At 38.1% G+C, this 27387-nt stretch overlaps 1 protein-coding gene across 4 annotated transcripts in view; it reads left to right on the top strand.

Annotated features, from left to right (window-relative positions):
• Positions 1 to 402: 402 nt before the first annotated feature.
• LOC131218449 (protein ROOT HAIR DEFECTIVE 3-like) overlaps positions 403 to 27387 on the top strand; it is a 34081-nt gene continuing 7096 nt past the window's right edge. For all 4 annotated transcript variants that reach the window (XR_009157758.1, XM_058213024.1, XM_058213020.1 and 1 more), the window contains exons 1-19: positions 403 to 504; positions 6515 to 6661; positions 10514 to 10580; positions 10694 to 10796; positions 12055 to 12125; positions 12253 to 12316; positions 12402 to 12467; positions 12594 to 12641; positions 12739 to 12801; positions 14558 to 14614; positions 15270 to 15428; positions 15522 to 15590; positions 15684 to 15775; positions 17078 to 17156; positions 18437 to 18602; positions 25958 to 26082; positions 26268 to 26530; positions 26610 to 26706; positions 27083 to 27244. Coding sequence is in view for 3 of the 4 variants with exons in the window: in XM_058213024.1 (XP_058069007.1) it covers positions 501 to 504; positions 6515 to 6661; positions 10514 to 10580; positions 10694 to 10796; positions 12055 to 12125; positions 12253 to 12316; positions 12402 to 12467; positions 12594 to 12641; positions 12739 to 12801; positions 14558 to 14614; positions 15270 to 15428; positions 15522 to 15590; positions 15684 to 15775; positions 17078 to 17156; positions 18437 to 18602; positions 25958 to 26082; positions 26268 to 26530; positions 26610 to 26706; positions 27083 to 27244 (1902 nt within the window). In the remaining variant the exon portion in view is untranslated. The remainder of the gene's footprint in view (positions 505 to 6514; positions 6662 to 10513; positions 10581 to 10693; positions 10797 to 12054; positions 12126 to 12252; positions 12317 to 12401; positions 12468 to 12593; positions 12642 to 12738; positions 12802 to 14557; positions 14615 to 15269; positions 15429 to 15521; positions 15591 to 15683; positions 15776 to 17077; positions 17157 to 18436; positions 18603 to 25957; positions 26083 to 26267; positions 26531 to 26609; positions 26707 to 27082; positions 27245 to 27387) is intronic.

The following is a 27387-nucleotide window of genomic DNA, read 5'->3' as shown; positions in this document are numbered from 1 at the left end:
TACCCACCGTTGAAACCTTTCTATGTGGCCACCGTGATATTTTTTTTTTTACCATTCCACCTATTCATAAGGTCATGTAGACGTGGATGAAGTGAAAACATAGATATCCGAAACTTCTCCAGCTCCCAAGAAGTTTTTAATGGTAGATGTTCAATCCCAACTTTGTGGTCCACTTAAGAGTTGAACCTGACTCATTTTTTGGATGGTATCTTAAAATGATACTAGAAAAACTATGAACGGAGTGGATAAAACACTTACATCACGGTAAGCCCCACAGATCCCTGCCCGGACGGATTACCGTCCAGGCGGGGGTAGGACGCAATCCGCGTCCTACCACCTTTTACCCTTCATTTATTGTTAGTTTTTCAAACAGAGCAGCCTCCCATGCGGAGCATTGGCAGTTTGGCACATGAGATTGTCCCTGCTGTCCTCTCCCGCTAGTTGTTTCTCCGTGGATTTATCAATCTCCATCCCGGCTTTCGATCGGATCTTTCCCTCTCATGGGTATGCCTCCGATTCTCCATTTCTTGGATCCACTCTTTCCATTTCCAGGCTAGAAATTCGTTTCTGTTTGTGATCTTTTTGCCGCGGATGATGTGTTTTGGGTGTTGGGTTCCAATGCAGTCTGTTCTTTATCTGCATTGTTAATGGGTTTGTTCAATTGGATGTGTTTGGGGCGTAGGATTCGATTTCAATCTGGTTTTTACGCAATTTTGTGATCTGCGTTTCGATCACTTTTTTGGTGTTTTGACGGATTTATGAATTTCTTGAATTGGAATTTGATGTTGGTTATGGCTGTTTTCATTGAATTAATTCAAATTGCGGAGGGAGATTGATTGTTGAATGTTGCATTCTGTTTTTTTTTTGTTTTTTTTTTTTGGTTTGTTGTATTTGATTTTGGGCCATAATGATGGTGTAGTGGGGTGGGGTGCCTCAGCTTTATACAGTCGATCTTGTGGTTGCTCGATTATGTGATCCATACGTGACCCGCCATTGGTTGGCATGCTATTGAATTAATTTGTTGTTGCGAAGGAACCCTCTGCGGTATCTTCTACTCGAGCCCTTCCCTATCGCACATGCATTGCGATTCTGCATGGCCATGATGACTGGATGTTCGAAAATCAGATATTTTCTGATGTCTTTAGATTGAATATAGACATCAATCCACACATAGCCCAACGGGAAAACTTGCAATTTTAACTTCCCCTGTCCATCCACCCATAAATGTGAATCCTTTTTTTTTTTTTAACCTCCGGTCTGATTGCATTTGGTCAGGATAGTAGATATCCATGGCTTCAGGCCTCCCGGTCCGACCCTCCCTCACAACTCACCCAATAATTAAATTCACGTCATTGCCTGATGGTTGAAGCTTGGCTGCCAGATTGAGAAGCAGATGCAGGAATAATGCCAGAACCAGATGTGAGAAGCCTAACATTTTCAACGTTTTTTTGTAGTGAAACAAGTGCAGAGAAAACTTCTTCTTCTTCTTCTTTTTTTTTGGAAGGAAAGGTTTTTATTGTAAGGCACAGACAAGAAACCGAGAAAAACAAAATGGCCAAACAGCTAAGAAACACTGTTCACCCAACTTGGAAATTAAATGCAATCTACCCAAGACATAACATCCAAATATGCTTTATCAATGTTTTCGGTATCGTTATCGCATAATGTATCGCATCTTTGGGAAACAAATACATATCGGTTATCGGATGGGATATATTATGCGTAATGTATTGCTGTTGTTGGGAAACATGGGGAAATGTTGGGAAATTGGTTGATTTTTCAATGAAACTTCTGGGATTGTTAAAAAAGACATCAATATACACTTAGAAATCAAAACATCACAGAAAACTGGTACACATAATAGATTTCCTTTGTATAGGGTCCTATGCTATGTGCTATCTGACTGAACTGATGTAAGTATATTCAAAGTTTATTCATATAATTTATAAATGTAAGAATACTTGTATGGAAATACAAATAATACATTTAAAAGAAAAAGAAGCAGAAAACTGGAAATATACCTGTGAGTAATGTGTCTATGGCTTAGAACCACACAGAGTTGTGCGGTGGCTCAAAATCATAATCTCCTTCTCGACGGGGCTAGGCATAGTACTGTTGTTCCACAAACCAACAATACTATGCTTAGGGGCTTGTTTGGTAAAACTTATTTTCAACACTTATCATTGAAATATGCTATTTTCAGTGATTTTCCCTCATTTAGACTGTTTGGCAAATTCAAGAAATTAAGTGCTTAATCCGGATTTCACTAAAATTTTTTTTGGTTTTTTAAAGCTTCCCTCAGTTGACTTAAGACTAAACACGGAATGCGGTAAGTGATTTTGTTTAAAACCTTTGGTCACTTTTGACCAAAATATCCTTAAATTTTTTTTTTTTTTAAAAATAATTGACAACCTTACCCTTGTAAAGGACTTTTGTGGAAGCTTTGAAAGGACTCGATTGAAGAATACTTGGCAAAGTTCTGTGGACCCCATCATAGTGTATATGTTATATCCACACTGTCCATCCATTTTCCTAAATCATTTTAGGGCATGAGCCAAAAAATGAGCCAGATCCAAAGCTTAAGTGGACCACACCACAAAAAGCAATGGGGACAATGACGTCCACCATTGAAGCCTTCCTAGGGGCCACCATGATGTTTATTTGTCATCCAACCTGTTCATAAGGTCACACAAACCTGGATGAAGGGAAAACAAATATCAGCTTGATCCAAAACTTTTGCAGTCCCCAAGAAGTTTTCAATGGTAGGCATTCAATCCCCATTGTTTTTTATGGTGTGGTCCACTTGAGCTTTGGGTTTGCCTAATTTTTTAGCTCATGCCATAAAATGATTTGACCAAATGGATGGACATTGTGGATATAACACATACATCATGGTGGAGCACGCACAACTTTGCCACGTCAACACATTACCTAGGTGTCATGTTGCGCTTTGAAAGGAAGCGGATTAGGTGTTACCCGGGTAACACGTTAGTGGGTGTTACCTTGACCATGGGGCTCACCTTGATGTGTGTGCTGTATATCCATGCCTGTCCATCAATTTTTCTAGCTCATTTTGGGTTGTGGTCCCAAAAATGAAGCAAATCCAAATCTCCAGTGGACCACATAGTGTGGAATGAATGCCACTGTCAAAAACTTCTTGAGGGCCACAAATTTTTTGGATCATGCTGATATTTGTGTTTACCCTTCATCCAGGCCTGTGTGACCTTATCAACAGGTTGGATGGCAAATAAACATTAAGTTGGCCTTAGGAATTTTTTAGTGGTGTATGTTCAATGACCACTGTTTCCCATAGTATGGTCCACTTAAGATTTGGATATGCTCAATGTTTAAAATATCGGTATTGTGTTACGTATCGCACCCTCAAGATACAAATACGTATCGGTTATCGCATGGGATATATCGGTTGTATCGTGTAATGTATCGTTGTTGTTGGAAACATGGGGAAACATTGGAAACTGGTCAAATTTTTCAACAAAATTTCAGTGATTGTTAAAAAAGACATCAATACACACTTACAAATCAAAACATTACAAAAAACAAGTGCGTGTAATGGGTTTTCTTTGTATGGGATCCTAATCTATGCGTTGTCTAATTGAATTGATGCAAGTATATTCAAAGTCTATTCATATAATTTATAAATGTAAGAAGACATGTGAAAACATAAGCAATACATTCAAAAAGAAGAATCACTAGATTAGGTTACATACATGTTTGCTTTTGATTTTATTTTATTTTTTCCAATTTTCTGCAACTCGTTCCTTCTCCTCTAAATCTCGAAATTGAAGTTCCCAATCCATGATTTTTCATGCCATGCAGAACATGAAAAAATCATGGATTTATAACAATTTGACACTGATTTAACATGATTTATAGAAAAAAAAAAGGATTGAAAAAAAAAATGTTCACTGGATCGAACATGTGGGATATATCCCCATACTTGTGTGTTTCGTATCGCATAAGTGGGATACAAGATATATCGTGGGATATATCGACCAATATCGTCGATATTTAAAACACTGGATATGCTTCATTTTTGGGACCATACCCTAAAATGAGTCGGGAAAATTAATGGGATTAGGTGGTGTGGATGTACAATATATACATTAAGGTGGGCCCATTGTTAGGGTAGCGCCCATTATGGTGCTACCCCTGCTCCACCAAAATCGGGGATTCGATTCAGTGACCTCTCCAGTTGATGTTGGAAAAGGTCCCACTATGTTGTATGTGTTTTATCCACACCGTCCATCCATTTGTCCATATCATTTTAGGGCATGAGCCCAAAAATGAGGCATATTCAAATCTCAAATGGACCACAACATAGGAAACAATAGTGATTGAACACCTACCATTAAAAACTTCTTGGGGGCACAAAAATTTTGGATCAAGCTTGTATTTGTGTTTTCTGTTCATCTGGGCCTGTGTGACCTATTCAACAGGTTGGATGGAAAATAAACATTACAGTGGACCCTGGAAGTTTTTAATGATGGCCATTTAATTACCATTGTTTCTTGTGGTGTGGTCGACCTGAGATTTGGATGTACCTCATCTTTGGGATCATGCACGAAAATGATCTGACAAAATGGATGGACGGCTTAGATAAAACACAGACAACATGGTGGTGTCCACAGAGCACCGACCAATCTTTGTATCGCCAACTTGGTGTGCTTGTCTCCTAATGACACCAATTAAAGGATTATGATTATTCTATTAATAAGAATATAGTGCATGGTCCATGGTGTTGCCCATCTCACCAGTGCACTTTATTCATAGAACTAAAGGGCACACTTGTATTATTACCCACTCGCCTCATTACACAATCAATTCATGTCGTTGCACGTGGCAAACACGAAAGATCCAAACTATTCATGTACTCAACTTTATTTGGTGGGGGAAGTATTAATTTTTATTAGATTGGACATAGGTATGCCAAATTCGGAGGCATAGCAAAAACAGGTTTCATCTAATACTCTACAAAAGATAGAAATTAAGACAATATGGGCAAATGTGACAAATTGCCAATTTTCAGACATTTGTAATTTGTGTTTATCAAATTAGTTTTTTTTTTTTTTTTTTTTTGTGAAAAAGTGCTTATTTTCAGATATCAAATCTTTTTCCAGACAAATTACCAAATAAAATTTCCAGTGCTAATAAGTGTTAAAATTCAGTACTTAAATTAATTTTCAGTTTACCAAACGACACCTAGGTTATAATAGAAATTGATACCAGGGAAGATACTCTCTAATATAGCGCTGGTATTCATCCTCTCCGATTTGAGAAAATTTAGAGGAATTTTAGATTTTCCCCAAATCGGTGCATCTTCTCCCAAATCCCAAGACACTCCTGAATACTCTGAAATGGGGACCTATTGACCGCTGATTGAAGTGGAATTTTGAATTTATTTATTTTTAACATTTTTAATTAAAAAATAATATTTTTTTTTCAAAAAATCCCCAAATTACCAAGAATCACTAGATCAAGTTACATACATGTTTGATTTTGTGTTTGGACACAGATTGCTACCAACTTATGAGAAATTGGAAATTTTTTATTTTTCCCAATGTTTCGCAGCTCGGCCCATCTCCCCTTGAATCTCGAAATCGAATCTCCAAATCTATGATTTTTCATGCAAAACATGAAGAATCATGGATTTGTAACCATTTAACATGATTTACTAAAAAAAAAGGATCGAAAATCGAAAATGCTCATCGAATCAAATAGGTGGAATATATTGCACTACCTGTGCGTTTCGTATTGCACAAGTTGGATACAAGATATATCAAGGGATATATCGGCCGAAATCATTGATACTGAAAACATTGTGCCTTATGAAAGACAATTTTGGACTGGTTGAATTGATTTTGGAAACATCTATCATTTCTTTCTGCCTTAATGGCCCATAGAACAACTAGGGGAGAGAGCCTCCACCACTTCCTTCCCGATTGGTCCACACTTCTGCCATGCTAGGCAAGGAATAACCTGCCAATAGTTTTAGGCGTCACTCATTAGACTCAAAGTGGACCGATGAAGCTATTCTAGATTTCCTTAGCAAAAGCACAATGGATGAAGAGATGGTTGAATGGCTCTGCGTCCCATGTAGCGAGTTGGCAAAGTGTAGAATAAACATGATGCTATTGTAAATAAGGGCTAGAACCTGATGGGGAGCACATTTGTTGTCTTGTCATTTTGGCATTTCTTTACCCTAAGGCAAATTCATCATGTATGCTTGGGAACTGCTTTTGTTTTTCAAAATGATCTTGCATGGGATGTTTTTTTTATATGGAGTAGTATGATGTGAATTTGGAAAAAAATTTTTTATTTTCTATGCCATGTTTCTTTGTTCTTTTTATTTTTACATCTATTTTATTTTCTCCTCTTTCTTTTCAAACTAATGGTTGCATATTTGCAGGGGTTCTTTGCTGTATGTCTGACATGTACAAGTTCTAAACACCCGTGAGTTATATTTCCTAACCAATATGCTTATTTCTTTCCCCAGAAATAGGCGAGTGTTGCTCTACTCACCTCATCGATGGGGATGGCGTATTTAATGTACCTGGCGTCGAAAATTTTATGAAGGCCGTGAACCTGGGCGAATGCGGACTTTCCTATGCTGTGGTTTCCATCATGGGCCCGCAAAGTAGTGGTATGAGTTGTTTGTTCCTTTTCTCACTATTTGTGTCCTTCATTATCTCACCTCCATTAAGTATCTCTACCATTTTTTTATTATTTAAATGGTCAGCATCTCTACTGTGTTAGGGAGACATCTTCCATATAACTAATTTCTACCAACTCCAAACGGATGATTTAGCTCTCCTTTCCCTTTACTTTAAACCAGTTCCCTTTCCCAGTTATTTTGACTTTCTTGAATGACTTGAATCATGAAAATAGCATTATCGCACATGCACGTTCTTAGTTTAGCATGCAATTAATATTTTTTTTATTGTAGAGAGAGAGAGAGAGGGAGAGAGTTATAACCGTTAATTTTGCATATTTTTTATCGTCGATTTATTTTATTTTTTTTTTCCGTATCTTCAACTCCTATTCTGGTCGAAGAGTCAGATTTTAATCCTTTTAATGGGAGTTGAAGAAGCAAATAAACATGCCAATATACGGGGTGTATCGTGTATGATTTTGATTTTGAATATTAATTTTTATAGCTTGCTTTCCACCCAGACCATTTAATTCTACAGAATGCTTGATAAGAAGGAAAAAGGTCTGCAATTAGTTTTTCTATGTATATAGATGATTCATGGATGTCAGTTTGAAGTTATCGGTATCACCATTACTGCAGCCGCCACCACCATATAGCCTTGTCCTAGTTTGAACTCAATCACATAAAAAATTTCTATAGTTTTTTTTACACACCCTCAAACCCACACACACCACAATGGGTACTCGAACCCATGAACTTAGTGTTGAAACCAGTGAGGTAATTAATTATATTGCAATTTGGGAAACATTTAGAAAGAATTTGGAACTTAAATCTTTTTCTTTCGTCTGTATTATTGCGGTCATTTACGGCCATGTTGGGGAATAGGACAAACAAACCCCTAAAACATTCTATATTTGAGTCACATTTGTTTGTTTAGTATTATTTTAAAGCCCTAAGCCCTAATGTTCCATATGCTTTAATTTTTTTGCAGAATATCTATGACACTTACCAGTGATTTAAGTGTGAAATCGTAAACAACACTTTTGAAAGATCTTACTGTGTGATGTGTATAAATGAGTTACTAATGAGTAACTGCCTCTATGCTTTTGGGTTTTCATTTCATTATTTGAACTTGCCTGATATTTGGTCTCCTCTTTGTTTCTTGTTCAAGTGGGCGTGCACACACACACATATGAGAAATGCTCACACAAACTAGTTGGACATTTCAAATTGGCCTAACTAGTTGTACATTAAATAACAAAATTAATTGTCTCTATTCACATGTAATGCCCCCTCATGAGAGGCTATGTAACATCAAGTCCTACATAAGTATGATGGGAACACGTGTTAAAGATCTGGCCTGTTCATTAAAAAAGGCCCACTAACTAAATTTTATTTGCCAAAAATTAGTAAATGGTCTTCATCACCGGAGCCACATGCAAGTTAAATATGGATTATTGGAATGGATTTCTAACAACCTACTTTTCTTGTCGAAGAATATCCTACTATTAATCATTAAAAAAAAAAAAAAAATTTATGTCCTTCACATGCTTACAAGGTACCCTACCAGATTAATGGGCAGAATTTCTTACACATATTGCATTGTCCGAATACATCACTTGAGTAAAACTTCTCTCTCATTAGCCCCATTTCTTACTCTCTCTCTCTCTCTCTCTTCAATTAAGGCTCACTCTCTTCATTTTATACTCTCTCTCTCTCTCTCTCTCTCTCTCTCTCTCTTCATTTAATGCTCTCTCCCCCTATACGATTGCATTTTTTCATGGGAACTTCATCTCTCTTTAACATCTAGAAAAATAATATATAGGGGAAATGCTAGGGCACGTGTGTAAATGTGACACACATGGGAATACATGAGTTAGTCATCTGGATGGGCCATCCATGTGAATTCCCTAGCCTAAAATCATGCCCATGCACTTATGAAGTGGCACACTAACATGAGAAAAATGAACTATGAGGACGAATGGCAAACATTCCGTATTCAATGTACAAGTTTGGTATGCCTAATGATTAACCAACCTCATTTTTTCGGTCATGACTTTTGTGGTGGGCTCAATCTGATGAATTGTGAAACATTCCTAGCCTTTGATCCATGGATACTTGTTTGTTGAAATAGGACCATTGGATATTTTTATTTTAACTGTCCAATAAATGTCCACCAATCCAATTGTCAGTAATCAACTAAACATAATTTTTGATACACCTAAAAGTGGACCCATCATATGAACAATTAACTGGACTTGTATGTGACACATTCAGTTTCCAAGTAATTTTTAAATGCCCATGTATCATCCATCACTCTCCCGAAGTATCAATTATCCTTCCCTCCGTACTTTAGTTGACCTTTTTGCACTTGCCTCTCACTCGTCAAAGAGGTCCTCTACGAAGATGTGTTGTATCAAAAGCCTGGCTGGTCACACCTGTACAATTAAATAGATGGCTAAGATAAATTGATTAGTGGTCCAAATTCAATGTATATTGTGGCCCACCTGACGATCATATCAGCCTGATTCTTGAGAAAAGGCATCTATGTAGGACCTGCTTGATTGGCTGCTTGGATGTGCCACATGCAGAGTTTGATCAAGTTTTAGTCTATGGATTGCCCATGCACCAAAAGATTGGTGTCCACCAAATAGATGGTTGAGATTGCAAGTGCTGCAACAGTCGACACTCATTTGAAGCAAGCCAAAGATTTGATGGCTAGGACCTTCCACTGTGGAATGGGGAATCCATGGTGGGGCCGATCATACCAATTATCTGGATTACCGAACCGTTTGCCCCAAATTGTGCTAATTGAAAACCCAAGCAAACTTGTACATATTCTCGAGTACATTTTTGGGGTGGCCCCACGTACAATCTAGTAGTTTTTTTTTTAATGGTGGATGTCTATCCCAACCGTGCCCTGTGGTGTGGCCTAGAAGAAAATTACGGGACACACATAATGGCTGGATTGGATGCCATTTAAACATTATAGTAGCCCCACATATTGATTTGTACAAGGGGGAGTAAGTGGAAAACCACAAGCATTTGTCCTTTTGCCCACTTCATAAGTGCATAGGCATGATTTTGGGCCAAGGAATTCACATGGTTGGCCCATTCGGATGACTAGCTCATGTATTTCACATGTGCGTCACATTTACACATGTGCCCTAGCATTTCCCCCTACATATTATTTTGCTAGATGTGAGAGAGATGAAGCTTCCATGAAAGAATGTAATTGGAGAGAGAGAGAAGTAATAGGGGGGGGTGTTTCAAACGAAAATGGGCTAATGAGAGAAGTTCAAAGTTCTCCATGTGTGATGTATTCAGGCAATGCACCACATGTGTAAGAAATTCAATCCGTTAATCAAGTCGGGTAGGAGATAAAAATATTCTTTTTCTATGATTAATATTAAGATATTCTTTTACAAGAAAAGTGGGCTGCTAGAAATTTATTGCAATAGTCCATATTGAACTCGCATGTGTGCCTCCAGTGATGAGGACCATTTACTAAATTTTGGCAGATAAAATTTAATTAGTGGGCCCTATTTGATGAACGGGTGGATCTTTGGCATGTTATCCTATTACTCCTATGGAGGACTTGATGTTACGTAGCCTCTCATGAGGGGCATTACATGTGAATAGAGAGCGTTATTTTTGCTATTTAATGCACAACTAGTTGAACCAATTTGAAATGTCCAACTAGTTGTGTGTGAGCATCTCTCTCTCTCTCTCTCTCTATATATATATATATATATATATATATATTTATATATATATCAGTATTGTTTTACATAAGGGAGATTATTTGGGGAGTCTTATCATATCTGTTATAATTTTGGGCAGGGAAGAGCACTCTCTTGAACTATCTTTTCAGCACCAACTTTAAGGAGATGGATGCTTTCAGAGGGAGGTAAGTTTTCACATCATTGGTGTCTTACTTCTGACAACTTTCATTTTGTTTAGCTCTGCTCGACTTGAACTTTGATAATGTTAGGAAACTTAAAGGGACATCTTTATGTTCAGGTCTCAAACTACTAAAGGCATCTGGTTGGCAAAGTGTGTTGGTATTGACCCTTGTACACTTGTTATGGATTTGGAGGGCACTGATGGAAGGGAACGAGGAGAGGTGTTTTTACTTATTTCTCAGTCTTATTCTTTATTCCCATCTCTATGTGTTTTTTAATTTGCTTTCTATAGGCCTTATTAGGTCACATTACCACTTCATTAGGCTTTACCTTTAGGGTGGAATATCGAGATCCTGTCATTCCGATGCCTCGTTTTCTATTTTGGTTATTAGAATGTTACAAGTCTGATGCTATTTTAATCCCAAAATTATGAAAAAAAAAAGGGGATAAAATAAATTGAGCAAATATCATTTCCTTAGCTATATATTGCTGGAGATAACTGCTGACTGTTTTGAACACAGGAATTTTACTAGGATCTGATGCTTTACCTTAAATGCTGCCAGTATCATTCAAAATAGGAGAGATACAAGATACTCAGTATCATCCTAGCCTTCCAGTCAGCAATTTGGAGTGATCCATGAAAATTTCCTTTCTTTATTGGAAAGATTTGTAGCATTTTCATGTCTTTTAAAAAGATTTTTTATGCATGTTACTACATGCATGGCGCCCACTTCTTCCGTTAGTGCCATCTGAATTAGAGAATGTGGACTGTATAATGTGCAAGATCCTCCTAGAAAGATGCATGAAACACAAAAAGTTTTATGAAATATGCAAAGTGCTCCTAGAAGGAGCACGGAATTTTTTTAAAAAAAGGGACAGTATTGGAACTTGGGAACATCTAGCTTATGTTACATGAAGAATAATACTGATTGGAGGCTCTGCTCTTATTTTTCCATTTTTGGTAGGCTTATATACTCATTGGATGCTCTTGCAAGACTATCATTAGCTATACACTCATTGAATGCACTAAATACTGATTGGATGCTTTTTCTCTTAGTTTTCCAATTTGAATAAGCTTATAGTTTCTCTACCTTGTTCTCATAATTATCTTCCTAGAACAAACCTCGTTACTTATGCAGAAACGATAAGGGTTATGCATGCTTGTTAAGGTTAGTAAAGATGGCTGTTTACAGATGCTCTAGAACATTGTGGTAAACAAAGAGCATATTATTCTTGCCCTTTTGTTGGGCATAATTTCAGATTATAACTAGATATTCAATAAAGAAAATGCTATCGGAAGTTGACACCCAATCTGACTGATAATATCCCAATACTTTGCACTTTTGGTTGGTTTGTTATATAACAAAAAAGTAGAAAAGGTATTGTATTTTCAGTTGAAGGGGGTGTAAAAAGTAGGTTCCATTCAATAAATGCCACAATCTTTTTGCTGTGATATTTATTTTAATATTTTGATTCCAGGATGATACTGCATTTGAGAAGCAGAGTGCCCTTTTTGCTCTTGCAGTTTCAGATATAGTGCTCATAAATTTGTAAGGACATTGGCTAAGCTATGGCCTCTTTTTGTTCTGCTCATTAGTTGGTTATTTTTTTAGTTTCAAGCAAGAGGCCTTGTGTTAGCCTCTCTGATTTTTCTCGGTCCTTTTTAATTCATTTTAGGTGGTGTCATGACATTGGCCGTGAACAGGCTGCAAATAAGCCTCTTCTGAAGACTGTATTTCAGGTATTTTCTGTGCATGTGAATCGAAGCAATTACTAAATTTGAGAAGTTCATCTATTCATCTTTATGACATGCTATTTCTTAACAGGTCATGATGCGCTTGTTTAGTCCTCGTAAAACAACTTTGTTATTTGTCATACGTGATAAAACCAAGGTAACAAATATCCATTGATTCTTTATTGAGAGGTGTACCTGGATAAAGCTTTTTAGTCTGCCTAGGAACTCCTCCATTTTACTTCATGTTTACTTTGTTGACACCTTTTCTTTTGTTTGCATATAGACGCCACTTGAAAATTTGGAACCTGTTCTGAGGGAAGATATTAAGAAGGTACCCTATATGATGCTTTCTTCATATGTATCAGTTACGAATTTACAATATCATCATATTTCTAATGTTATCTCATTTTCTGATACTCTGTATGCAGATATGGGATTCCGTTCCCAAACCAGAAGCACACAAGGAAACCCCACTCAGTGAATTTTTCAACGTAAGACATTCGTTGTAATCATCATCTAAGCATTATCCCAACTAATTGGAGTTGGCTACATGAATCCTTTTTTGCCATTCCATTCTATCAAGGGCCATAACTTCAATTAGACCATAGGTCAAGTCTTTTCTTACTACCTCCACCCATGTCCTTTTGGGCCTTCCCTTTTCCCTTTTGGGGCCTTCAAGAACCAACTCACTCATAGCTGGCGCAATTCTCGGTCTCTGTTGCACATGACCAAACCATCTATCTACTTTCCCTTATCTTAATGCCTAATGGTGCTACCCCTAACTTCCCTCGAATGCATTCATTTCTAATTCTATTGACGCAGGACAGCCCTAATTATGATGCATGCTCATGGAGATAATTAAACAGCGGAAATAAAAGGAATAAATGATCTAAAATTCTAACAATAATCATCATAACTGAGAAAATCATAAAGGAAACATGCAATGGAGCGGGCCATCACTACAACCATGGAGTATGGAATTCAATTACTACTTAGGTTGGATCCGGCGAGGGATGAGACCTCCCGATCTTGCATGGTCACACCCAATCGATCAATGAAGATCACTAGTCCGAAGAACCAAGAAGTTTCTCGGATTAGGGATTTGAGAATTTGGGGATTTAGGGTTTAGATCGGTTCTCAAGATTTTGATCGAAGAGGAATTAGCCAAAACAAAAAAAATAGAAGAAAGAAAGTTATTACCTTGAGGAAGTTGGAGGGGCACAAGAAGAAATTAGAAGAAGAAGATCAAGGGGAGAGAAGAAGCACCATTAGAGAGAAGAGAGGAAGGAGGCAACCAAAGGGTTTGCTTTTCATTCATCAATAGTTGAAATTCGTGTTTAGGGCTTTACCCCACTTAAATAAGCACATAAAGACATAAAATTACTAAAATACCCCTAGGATAAGCAAATAAAGATATAAGATTACTAAAAGACCGCTAACTAAGTCAAAAAACGTGCAAATAACATAAGTATGGGAAAGTTTGGGCGCTCGGTCCTCTTTCTCCAATCTTCCTTCACATGTGTCTTCCCTAAGTGGGGTCTTTTATATGTCCAATCACATGTGAAAGGTCTTCAGCTCCTCAATATTCGCCTATCCACAAGGACGGCACTTGTGGTTGGCGCTTTCTTCGTTGGTACACCTTGAATGCACCTGTGTCCGCATCATCTATACTTCCTTGTCTTGCCACTCATCCATCTCAACATCCTCATTTCAGCTACTCTCATCCTATGAACATGTTGTTCCTTAACTGCCCAACATTCTGTCCCATAGAGCATGGCTGGTCTTGTAGCCATCATATAAAATGTCCCTTTCAGTTTGAGTGGTAAACGACAGTCACATAAAACTCCAGAGGCACCTCCATTTATTCCACCCCGCTTGAATTCTATGGGCAACATCGTTCTTAATCTCTGCACTCTCATGAATTATAGATCCAAGATATCGGAAGTGGTCATTTTGGGAAGCTGTCAGCAACGTTAACTAATTCCTTGTTCCCTCACCTATTTTTACTAATTGCACTCCATATACTTGGTTTTAATTTGACTATATATATCCTTTTTATTTTAAAGCAACCTTCCATAAATCTCGCTTTGTGTTTATACCCTCCCTCATCTTGTCAATGAAAATATCATTTGCAAACACAATACACCATGGGAAGTTGTTGATCACCAATAGAAGCTGTGTTTTGCTTCCATAGCCATGAATGCATCTCTAGCTATATTCTTACTATGACTATTATTAAACATTCAGGTTGAAGTTGTGGCTCTTTCAAGTTATGAAGAGAAGGAAGAACTCTTTAAAGAGCAGGTAATTCACCTGATATACTGGACATATGTCATTTGTATATGTTAAAATTGGAAAAAGTTCATTTTGATCATTTACTGTGCAATTTTTTGATGAACTCTTTAAAAGTTCATTTTGATCTTTTATTGTGCAAATCTTATTCACCTTGAACAGTATAAATAGAGGTTTGCTAGGCGGTCTCACTGCTCAGAGGTCCCCTTTCTGTCGCACTACATGGTGATCCAGACCACTCATGCCGTAGGCTGTAACTTGGATGGCAAACAGAAGACATCCTTCTGATTAGAGATCCACATCATCCATACATGTTGAAATCTGGACAGTTGCCTCTAACACGCATTTGCATGGGAAGTCAGGATCACTTATCAGCAAGGATTTTGCTGTGTGGCCCTTCTACCATGGGTCCTTTTCTATGAACAACCTGGATCATTGTGGTGGGGCAGAGGGATGAGCTTCCCTGGTATTTCTTATATAAATAATAGTCGGCAATCTATATGCTCATATAATAAAATCAGTTAATGCCACATACATAGTACTGATAATATTCACCGGTAACTTTTTGACTAAATTTGCTCTTTGTAGATGATTGAATTAGCCTTTTTTTTTTTTCCTGAAGAGTTGATTGAATCAGTTTTAACTCAACTCTGATCGTTAAATGAAGGTTGCAAGTTTAAGGCAGAGATTTTTTCATTCTATAGCTCCTGGTGGACTTGCTGGAGATCGGCGGGCTGTTGTTCCGGCGTCAGGGTTTTCTTTTAGTGCGCAAGAGATCTGGAAAATTATCAAGGAGAACAAAGACCTTGATCTTCCTGCTCACAAGGTGAATTTATTGTCTCAAGTTGAATTATCCAAGAAAGGATGCACTTTGCCATGGTGGTGATTGTCATCTTCTTTTTAACCATTCCATTTGCAGGTTATGGTTGCCACCGTGCGTTGTGAAGAAATTGCCAATGAAAAGCTTGCTCATCTAAGTGATAATGAGGTACTTGTCTTCAGCATCCAAAGTCTGTTAACTTCTAATCATTCCACAATGCATAATTGTTAATTTGATCCACAATTCTATGAGGATATGCAGGATTGGCTTCAATTGCAAGAAGCCGTACAATCTGGCCTAGTTCCAGGATTTGGAAGAAAGCTCAGCTTAATCCTAGATGCATGTCTGTCAGAGTGAGCACTCTTCCATTGTTCGAAAGTGGTTCTATGTTGTTGTTCAGTATCTGTGATGCGGTTTATAATAGGAACTGGCACTACTTGTAGTTTATGGTTACATGATTGTTTGTCAGCACCCTGTGGGTTAAGTTGCATGGTTGTGGGTATGGCTGCTAGAATCTGACATGGTTACAAGTGTCGGATTTGTCAAACCCCAAAACAAAGATTCATGGATTCGGAAGTGTAATTTAGTTTGTTTTAGAAACTTTATTTCTAATATAATATATGGGTCATAATGGATCATATCAAGGGGGCTGTGAAGTATCATATAAACTCAGTGGCATATTATCCATATCAAACATTTGTATTTAATAGAATAAGTGTAGCTAAAATGAGGATGTTTAAATGGATGAGTGGCAAGACGTGGAAGGATAGAATTAGAAATGAATGCATTTGGGGAAACTTAAGAGCAACACCAATAGGTAATAAGATGAGGGAAAGTATACTCAGATGGTTTGGTCATGTGCAACATAGAAAAAGAATCGTGCTGGTTAAAGGAGTGAGTTGGTTCGAGTTGAAGGCTCTAACAGAGCAAGGAGAAGGCCCAAAAAGGGTGTGGATGGACGTAGAAAGAAAATACTTGATGACCTATGGTATAATTGAAGGTTTGGCCCTTGATAGAGTGGATTGGTGGAACAACATTTATATGGCTGACCCGAATTAAGTGGGATGAGGCTTAGATTGTGATGACGGCGATAAAACATTTCTATTTAAGAAGGGTGGAAAACAAAACTTATGGTATATTTAAGATTATGTTGTCTAATATGTAAGTAAAATAAATAAATAAATAAATAAATAAAATGGAAGTGTTATGTTGGAACTTGGAACTTGTGACATCTAATATGGGTAATTGGCCTTGGAAGAGTCTATGCAACATGTTTATAGGCTAATAGTACATTATGCCAATTCACCTTGACCTTAACTTTCCACGCAGTTGAAAGTTCATCTGTTGTGAAAATTTTCATTCGTTTATTCACATACACAAGGGGTTAATAGGCATGTTACACCTTTAATTGTTCCTAAAGAGTTCATGAATGCCTGTAGACTGCATTGCTAATACCTTTTATCCTGATGTTGGTTGACTTAGTATGGCTTTATTTCTTTTATTTTTCTTTCTTATCTCTTATCCAGTTGTTCAGTTGTCAGATTTCTATAGCCTGACACTCTTTAAGGACCCTCTTTTCTTTGTGTAAAATTTGTTGATCTTCTAGTTGACTCGTGGTACTTAATTAATTGTTTACTTCATTCTTCTTTTCACAGATATGACATGGAAGCTACTTACTTTGACGAAGGAGTCAGGTCTGCAAAGAGGCAGCAATTGGAATTGAAAGTGCTGCATGTACGGTTCTACACATCCTCTCTTGGAGATAGGAATTTTTTGTCCTGTTAATGTTCGACACATAACAGCCTAAATACCAAATGAAATAGGTGTCATCGTTGTCATTTCCATGAGAATATGGACTTCAGCAACCCATCAGAAAGGTTGGGGTCCTGGTTTTCAAAGAAATAACTTCTGCTATTGGACATACATCTTAGATACATCTTTTTTGACCATGGAAACTTTTGTCTGCATTTTTTATAGATCTTCTAACTTTGGTTTCAGAAAATCCTTGTTGTTAAGGGTCCCTTAAGAACCACTATTTTCTCAAAACTGCAGTTAGAAAAAAAAATAAATTTAAATAAAGAAGGCAGGGAGTTTTCTTTATAAATATCAATACATGCAAATAAATAAAATTGTTTTCCAGCATGAATCGATGTATGAAGCATAAAAGAGCAATAAACAGACTACACTATGACATGCACCAATTTTATTGTTTGATGTATTGGAAGAATTTGAAATTAAAAATAAAAAAGAATAACTCTGCTCGTCTTCATTGCCATTGGGCTCTGTACTTTCTTTTTTTCTGGTTGGTCACTGCAAATAAGGTTTGCAAAAATACATAATGGTAAGGGCGACCATTCACTATCCCATTTCGAGAAGATGAGAATGTTAAGGTATTAAGCATTGAATTTGGTAAAATTGGTGGTATTGAATCTGCTAAGAGCATCCCCCATGCTGGGAGTATCCTCATTGAAACACTTCTTTGGATGTTTCTGAGATGCAAAATTATATGTTGCGGATGAGATATGGGATGAACAAAAGTTACTGTTGAATGCCTCCAGATGCACATTTGCATTGTTGGCAGGTGTACTATCTATCACTGGTGTCCCCTTTGGCATGTCACAGTAACAAAGGTTCATCATAGGCACGTCCATTTGGTGTTGTTAGAATGCAAAAAAAAAGAAAAAAAAGAAAAAAAGATACCAATCTAAGGTAATCCGTCTGGTTGGTACTTTTGTATTGTTCAAATATTACGTGATTAAACCCCCCATGTTTATATACATTAGTCTACTCAAGTCACATTTCCCTGGATTCCAAACTCTAATTTTATAAAATTTGTGGGGTTCTTCGTTAGTTATGCTGATTCAAAGTCAGAAAGAAAGGCCAATTCGAAGTTGATTCAAGTTTTTGATCATTTAAGAGATGTTTCTTAGTAATGTAAGTTTCATTAAAAATCAAGAAAATGTTCAATCCCTGTTCTTTTTCTCATTGCTTTTTTTTTTTTGCTAAAATTGTAGCTAGTCCATCCTGCGTATCAATCCATGTTAGGACACCTACGGTCCAGAACTCTTGATAATTTCAAGGAAGCCTTTGATAAGGCTCTAGAAAAGGGGGAAAGATTTGCTGTGGCTGCTCGTGTCTGCATTCAATCTTCGATGTCCGTATTTGATGAAGGGCGTGCAGGTACCTAATCAGAATTTTCCTTATTGTTGTGATCAGTGTTTTAAATATCGATGATATTGGCCGATATATCCCACGATATTTCTTGTATCCCGCTTGTGCGATACGAAACGCACAAGTAGTGGGATACATCCCACATGTTTGATCCGGTGAGCCTTTTTTATTTTCGATCATTTTTTTTATTTTCTGTAAATCATGTTAAATCAGTGTCGAATTGTTACAAATCTATATTTTTTCATGTTTTGCATAAAAAATCATGGATTGGGAGCTTCGGTTTTGAGATTTGGATCAGAAGGACTGAGTTGTGGAAAATTACTAAAAAAAATCCCAATTTCTCACAAATCGGTTGCAATCTTTGTGTTCAAACATAAAATCAAACATGTATGTAACCTGATTTAGTGATTATTCTTTTGCTTTTGAATGTATTGCTTGTGTTTCCACACGTCTTCTTACATTTATAAATTATATGAATAAACTTTAAATATACTCGCATCAATTCAGTTAGACAACGCATAGATTAGGAACCCATACAAAGAAAACCTATTATGTGCACTTATTTTTTGTAATTTTTTGATTTGTAAGTGTATTGATGTCGTTTTTAACAATCACTGAAATTTCATTGAAAATTTTGACCAATTTCCAATGTTTCCCCATGTTTTCAACCACAACGATACATTATGCTATACAACTGATATATCCCATGCGATAACCGATATGTATCCGTATCCCAATGGTGCGATACGTAATGCGATACCGATATTTCGAACACTGGTTGTGATTTATTTTACTGTTCTCTTATCTGGATAGATTCTATTTCACCTATTTGTACTTTTTTTTTCCTTTTTCCTTCCATTCTTTTATTTATTTGTTTTTGGAGTGTAGTTCTCTTTCTAATTATGTGTTAGTACAGAATATGCAAATGGCAGCCCTTACTGCTATGGAATTGTTGTGCTGTTACAACTCCTTCGTCCTTAATCTGCTAAAGAGATATAAATAAAATACGGAACATTTTTTCTATCAATTCATTCTATTCTAGGCACAAATGAGCTAGAAGTAAGCTTCTCAGTGCCTCTTTAGCATGAAATAATCTGGTGTTCGATCTGACTGTTCCATGTTTCAATTGCTTAGGTGTACTCCTTTCTATCCTACAGCCTGCCTTGCAGTTTCTGTCGCATATGCAGTTCTTGGTTGCTGCTATTCGCACTTATTCCTGCCAATGAAACAAATGCCAAGTGTTTGTTTGCTCACAGACATGAGTTTTGTTCCACTTTTACAGAGCGTTTGTTCACGGCAATTTTGCCTTAATGAGGAAAGGTCCAATTTTAATAACGTATAACACCAGTTAGAGCTGATCCATTCAATCTACATGCGATATTTAGGAATCAATATATAAAAGCATAAGAAATGTTAACTCTGAAGAGATCCCATGGGCTGACTGGAGTGTTAGCTGACAAGAGCAGGGCTGCTGCCCATTTGCAGTTTTTCTATCATTTTCTTTTGCCTTCATTCAATATTAGAGAAAATAGACTTTGATGTTGAGGCGCTAAAGGCAGGACAAGGTGAATGCAAAGATGAAAGGGTGTGGATACCAGCAAAGGGTAAAAGCCGGGAGGGGTCAAAGAAATTTTCTGTTTTTATTGCAGGTTTTTATCCAAACTGGGTTTATCTGTTTTAGCAGGTTATGTTGGAGCAATACGGGAAGATGTTGAGGGTTTTATGCGATGGGTTTTCAGGAAAACTAAAAAGGTTTGGTTTTGTGAGATTTTTATACCTTGATGAAGCTAGGAAAATGATGGGTATATTGCATGGACAGAAAGCAGGGGCCAGGAACCTTACGTTCAACTTGGTGAAAGTGGAGAAACCTGGAGGTTTCAACTTTCAAGGACTAAGAGTAGGCCGCTCATATTTGGATGTGCAAAAGCCGAGGCCGGCTGAGGGAAGACGGGGGAGGCAACAATTATACTCTCTTTCTCGGTTTGGGCAAGCCTATCTCAAGGATCTGAAGGAGCAATATCCTATAGGGATGCTTGTAGTGGGATTGCTGTCGAAGGAATATAAGGAGCTCAAAAGGAGATTATAGAGGGGAATATGTGAGTGATCATTAAGGCTCAATGGCAAAAAACTGGAGATGCTTGTTGAAGGCTTGCTTGATTGGGAATGCCAACTTCTAAAATATTTGTTGGCAGCATGCATGTGCCCCACATGTGGTACACAAGTTAAGAGTGGGCAACCCCTAGTGGGGCTCACTTATCACGTGGCAGTAGGGTGGGCTAGCAGCCCACTGCCTTTGCCACCGCCTTTCCCATCTCCTATATAAGGGATGGGAGGTGTTGTTCCTACACGCACTAGAGAGAAAATGAGAGGTGAGAGGAGAGAGAGAGAGAAAGGAGAGGAGAGAGTGGGAGAGAGAGAGAATTTGTGATCGTGCCTGGTGTATTCTTATTTCTTGGTGTAAGTGCAACACATGGTGGTGTGAGGGCGCATTGTGTAAGTGGTGTACACGTTGCAATATAGAGAAGGGTCCGCTCCTGTGATTGCTCGAGGCCGCATGTGTCAGCATACCATCATCGTCGTCGAATCAGGTAAGTGGATTGATTTTATGTATCTCCAATTTGCGGATGATAACATCTTGTTTTGTGATGCTAACACGGCCCAAATGGCTTATGTCTAAGGTATTCTCACATGTTTTGAGGCGATGTCTAGCCTGCAGGTTACTAGGAAAAGTCTTGTGATGGGTGTAGCTATTAATGAAGACTTGGTGAGATTGTAAAGTGGCTACTCTCCCGCTTATATATCTGGGTCTACATCTTGGAGAAAACTCGAGATCGGCCGTGTTTTGGGACCTGGCGGTGGAGAGAATGGGTAAGAAGCTTGCTAGCTAGACAGTAAATTATCCCTCTCTAGTAGGGAGAATTAGTCATTAAGGTGGCTTTACCAAATCTTCCTGTGTATTTTCTGTCACTTTTTTAGATCGTTGCATTTGTGGCTTTGAAAATCGAGCATATTCAAGGGATTTCCTTCAGGAGGGGTGTGAAGCGAATCATAGTTTCATCTTGTTAACTGGAAGAACGTGCAAAAGCCCATGAATGAAGTCAGTCTAGGAATCAGGATGTTAGAGAAGGAAATCTATCACTTCTAAGTGATTGCTTGTGATTTGATGAGATTTCGTGAGGAATCGACTGTTGTGGAGGAAACTGATTCGGTTAAATATGGCAAGTCTGAAGGCAGTTGGTTCCCAGGAGTGGGATCTAGGAGGAATGGGTCAGTAGTTTGGAGAGAGTAAAATGGGTCCCCAAGGGCAAGTGATAGTGACACGCTTGTAAAACGGGTTTAAAGTTGGGAAGTGGCACTCGCTACTTGGTCTGTAAGGGAGATAAAATGTACTTCTGGTTGGAAGCATGGCTTGATGACATCCCATTGGCACTCTCTTGTCAGTGTCTATTTTCTCTTGCTGTAAGTAAGGGGGAAATTGTTCTGGATTTGCTTTGAGCTGATTGGAAGTTCAGTGGTGTGGAATATCAGGCTATGGTAGAATCCTGATGAAGAGGAATCAATTCTGTTTTTTTATTTGCTTAGAAGGCTAGCAGATGTGGAAATCGATAGTTCCATTGAGGATAGGAAGATATGGAAATGGGCCTCGAACATATCTTTCTTGGTGAGGTTGATGTTTTCTAGACTGGCGGAGTGAGAAAATGTCTTTCCCCATGTGTGGAAGTTTGGAAGAACCCGGTGCCTCCAAGAGTGGAAGGTTCTTTTGGATTGCAGTGGCCAATAAAATTCTAATGGTGGATCACCTCAAGAAGTGGAAAAGCAATAGAGCATCGGGCGTGTGGAAAGAGATAGATGGTTTGAGAGGAAATGTTTTGGAGGGGATAGGTGTCTCATTAGGGGAGGCAAGGAGTATTCGTTTTTAGGTTGATGTTTGAACTTTGAGAAAAGCCCCTACAAGAAGAATTTCCAAATTTTGCTAGAAAATTGGTGGATCAAAACATTATTGTTGTTAATTGTTACTCAATAGAAGGGAATGTGATAATTTGGGCTCCTCTATCCAGAAGAAACTTGTTTGAAGAGGAAATAGAAGCGACAATCAAATTGTTGGGATTGCTCCGGGAGGTATCACCAGTGGTAGGAGAGGGATTCCATGGTGTGGATAAAAGAAAAATCAGGTAAATTTGTTGTAAAATCATTCTAAAACCTCCTAGCAGGGTCATCATTGGAGGGGTTTTAAGTGACACAAGTCCGGTATGGTATTATAGGGCTCCTCCTAAAGTGATGACTTTGGCTTGGCTTGTGGGAAGGAATAAGGTGTTAACATAATCTTTGTAGAAGGGGGATGGTATTGCTGAATTTCTGTTTGGCGTGCATGCAGAATGAAGAGTTGGTTAATCATCTTTTTCTCTATTGTCCTTTTGCTAGGGAAGCATGGGATGGATTTCTTAGAGAATTTGGAACAAATTGGGTTATGTCAGAATCTTTAGATAGCTTTTCCTGGGCATGGAATGGAGGAATGGGTAAGGAAGGGAAACCATTATGGAAGTTTTTCTTGCTAGCATGAATTTGGGCCGGGTGGGAGGAAAGGAACAATAGATGCTTTTGGAATCATAGAAGGGTAGTCTATGTTTTCAAATGAGCTTTAGCTAATGTAATGGAATGGGTGAATGCTTGAAAAGGTGTAGGGTAGTTTCTGTTTTTGGCTTTCTTGTTTTTCCCTTTTTGTATAGTGTATTCCTTTGGCTTCGGCCTGTTATAATAAATCACCGCCTTTAAGAAAAACACACTCAAGAAACAGAATTTTATGTGCCTAATTGATGTGTGATGTGCAAGTTTGAAGAAACAACTGGTCGTTTTTTGTTTTTTTTTTTTTTAATTCACTTTGAGGAGATTTGGGCTTTATTTCTCACAAAATTTTGCGTATTTAGTGCGTCAATTGGAGTAATGCTGCTTGAATGGTTCAACAGACCTTTTAAAGGTCAGAACAACTCTAGCTCGACCCTTGTCTTCTTCGGGGTTCTATGGGGGTTTGGAAGTAGAGGAATGGCGCGATTTTTTTGCTGTTAATGACAAAGTGGTGCTCAGCATAACCTTAAGGAGGAGAATCATGTCTATGATCATTAATTGGGCACTAGCAAGCCCCGAATTCAATGACCTCCCATTTTACGAATTTTGGGAGATTGGAGTGGGGATTTTGGATATCCTTGCTATTGTGACTCGCCGGTTCTGTTGTTTTTGCATTGCTTTTGTTTCTTCGTTTCTTTTCCCTTTTTGTTTTCCCTTTCTTTGTATGATAGGATCACCTCCTGCTATCAGGTGGCTTCTATTCGTTTCTTGGTTTTAATGAAATCAGTCACCATTCGCACCCACAAAGAAAAAGAAATGATTTGTTCAACATGGAATAATTTACCATTAACAGTAGCAGCAGCAGCAGCAGTAACAAAAAGCTACTTGGATCTAGAAGGTGACAATGATGACTACCCATCAAATTTGAAGAATGAAAGGTTATTTTCATTCAGCCTTTTGGGAATATATTGAATATTCACAATGGGATGTCTCAAGGATTAAATTTTTTCCTGCAAATGGGAATAGGATGTAGCTAATAGATGAAAATCGACAACCACACACAGTTGTATCAAACCCTAGGACCAAATCATGCCCCAAACACACCCAATTCGAGATAGAGATTCTTCTGCTACCAACGAAAGGGAAAAATATGAAAAAACCAATGAATAATTGAAGCTCTCACCAATTTTAATGGGCTGGATCATACACCTCACACGTGCAAATATGCAATTGCACAAACCCTAGCCCAAGGCTTGTAGAAAAGATAAGAAAATGTCCCAAAATCTGTTGGACAATTTTTGTTATTGAGTTTTATATGAAAGGGAACAAAAGAAAAGCCCTAGAACTAATTTGGGCCTTACATGAAAGCATAAACTATGGGTTGGATGTTATAATCTCAACCCTACAATCTTATTTTAAAGGAAAAGGACTAAAATACCCCTATCTACATAAGTGAGACATTTGCAAAGCAAAATAAACTAAAATTCGTCCAAAAATAAAGCAAAAATCACAACTTAAGGAAAATGCCACCGAAAGACACTTTTGTGGACCCAAAAGTGTACCACCAGTGCCATAATACGTGGTCCGTTGATGCGTCTACGAGTTTTGCCCATTATAGAAGGTATTTGGATCCCTTTTCATGCTCTAATCCATGCCAAAACTCATCGGCAAGTAAATCATCCCGATCCATCAATATTATGTCATCCGTGTCCTCATCAGAATATTCACAATGTTATCACATTCTTCTCGGCTGTCCATTCTCTTGGTGCGTATGGTCTCCTCTTCTGAGGCTCTTCAGTGTTACATGGGTTATATGCCAAAATCTGTTAATTGTATGCTGGAAGCGTGGAAAATGTGTTATTTTTCCAGGAAAGGAAAATATTGTGGCAGCTATTCCTTCTGGCAGTCCGGTGGGCTATTTGGATGGAGCAAAACAAGTGGGCCTTTTGTAAGTAATTAAAGTTTCCAGACAGTGGCTTCGAGGGTGAATATCCTGATAATCTCATGGGCATCTGTCTTCAAGGGAGCACATTGCGGAGCTTGGAATGCAATATTGGAGGACCGTGTTCACCCGGTTGCAGTCTGGTGTGTTTGGGTTCCCCCCTGCAAGGGCATTGGAAATTGAATGTGGATGGAGCTCCCTGGGCAATCTGGGCTCATCAGGCATAGGAGTCATTTGTAACAGTTCAGGTGATGTGCTAGGTGCCTTTTCGGGTCCGGTATTCTACTGAAGCAGAGGTGTGAGCAATCTGGTGAGGTGACACGCGTCTTGCCATTAATTGGGCTTGATCATCTTCTCCCTACCCCTGGCAGCTAGTCCATTGGATTGAGGAAGTTAGAGAGTTAAGTGAAACTGCCTTGGTTTCCTTTTCTCATGTCAGGAGGGAAGCAAATTCAGCAGCCGATGATATTCCTAGGAACAGAAGCTCTTTGCTTGCAATTGTTGTTGGGGATTCATTGCACCTAATGTAGCTGATGTTTTTCTCTCTTTCAGATCTCTGTTTCCTTTTCATTGTTTTTGGGTTCTTTTTAATAAAATTCTGAATCTTCATAACTTTTCCTGCAAATAATCCAATAACGAAATTGTACTTTTTGACCAGCATCCCCTAAAAAATTAGTAGTACAGATGTTCCAAGTGTGGAGTATTGACAATCTTCCTTGTCTTGAACTGATTTCTAGATCTAATTTTCTGGAACATGTTCCGTGCACTTTGTTCTATTTACTATCAGATGTTTCCCTGCATTTTGGTCCAATTACTAGTGTCAGAATGTGAAATTTACTAATTGTAATTAAGCCTACAGATGCAGCTATTAAACAAGCAAGTTGGGATTCATCTAGAGTTCGGGATAAGCTTCGACGTGATATTGATGCACATGTAGCTTCTGTCCGTGCTGCTAAACTGTCTGAACTTAATGCCCTATATGAGGTATGGGATCTTGGATTTCCTCCTATGTTGGTCCCCTTGGTCTTGGAATTGTCTCTTCAAGTGTTAGAAATTTGTGATTGTTGGATTTATTAATGTACTTTATGCTATAATTTTTGCAAATACAAAATTAAATTCATTATGGATACTGCATTGGTGGCAATTAAGTGTTTTTAATATGCTTGTAGGGACAACTCAATGCAGCACTTGCAGAACCTGTGGAAGCTCTTCTAGATGCAGCGGGCAGCGATACCTGGCCTGCAATAAAAAAACTTCTCAAACGCGAGACTGAGTCAGCTCTCTCTGGATTCTCGTCTTCTCTATCTGGCTTTGAAATTGACCAAACAACCATGGAAAAAATGCTTGCAAGCCTAGAAGACTATGCAAGAAATGTTGTTGAAACAAAGGCAAGAGAAGAAGCCGCAAGGGTCTTGATTCGTATGAAGGAAAGGTAGCGGTTCATTTGATTGTTTATAGACTGAGCTGTTTGTATTTTGTACAATGGGAGTAACCATTTAAAATGTTTGCAGATTCTCAACATTGTTTAGCCATGATTCTGACTCGATGCCTAGAGTTTGGACTGGGAAGGAAGACATCCGAGCAATCACGAAAACTGCTCGTTCTGCGGTACTTACAACTTATCATATCTGCAAAATAACTGTCTGAAGTTGAGCCTCTGCCCTATTGGTGGTTGTAATCCCAATTCCTACTCGCATAGTATTGGTGGTCAGAGGTTCTGCCTATTTATAGAAGAAAAAAAAAAGATAAAAAAAAACCTGCCTGGTCTTTGAGTAAGATTAAGAAGGCAGAAACATGAGGGTATGTTGGCATTGTAAGATAACATGATGGTATATTGGTCATTTCAAAAGGCTACTGGGGAGAACCCATGAGCTTAATTATGAGAATGCCTGTAGTGACAAAAGCATCTGCAATATATGTATGTTTGAATTCTCACTTCTTATAGCAAGGATCTCTAATTATCTTCATCTTTTGTTTTTATCAGTCCCTGAAGCTGCTCTCTGTTATGGCTGCAATACGTTTGGATGACAAGAATGATAAAATCGAGACTATTCTCTCAGTTGCTCTAGCAGAGTCAGCTAATGGCAATGTTACTGACAGGAGCATCATTTCATCTGACCCACTCGCTTCAAGCACTTGGGAAGAGGTGACATTTATAGCTTCTGAAATTCTTTCTTGATGTGTTTGGCCCATGAGCATTTGTTTGATTTTGAAAGAGTAGTGAAATGTTTCTTCAAAAAAAAATAAAAAATCGAAGAGGAATCCACACTCTGAGTTTTCTTTTTCATG

This window comes from Magnolia sinica, chromosome 1 (genome assembly GCF_029962835.1).
Source record: "Magnolia sinica isolate HGM2019 chromosome 1, MsV1, whole genome shotgun sequence".
NCBI lineage: Eukaryota > Viridiplantae > Streptophyta > Magnoliopsida > Magnoliales > Magnoliaceae > Magnolia > Magnolia sinica.
This window is presented reverse-complemented; position numbering and strand designations above follow the sequence as displayed.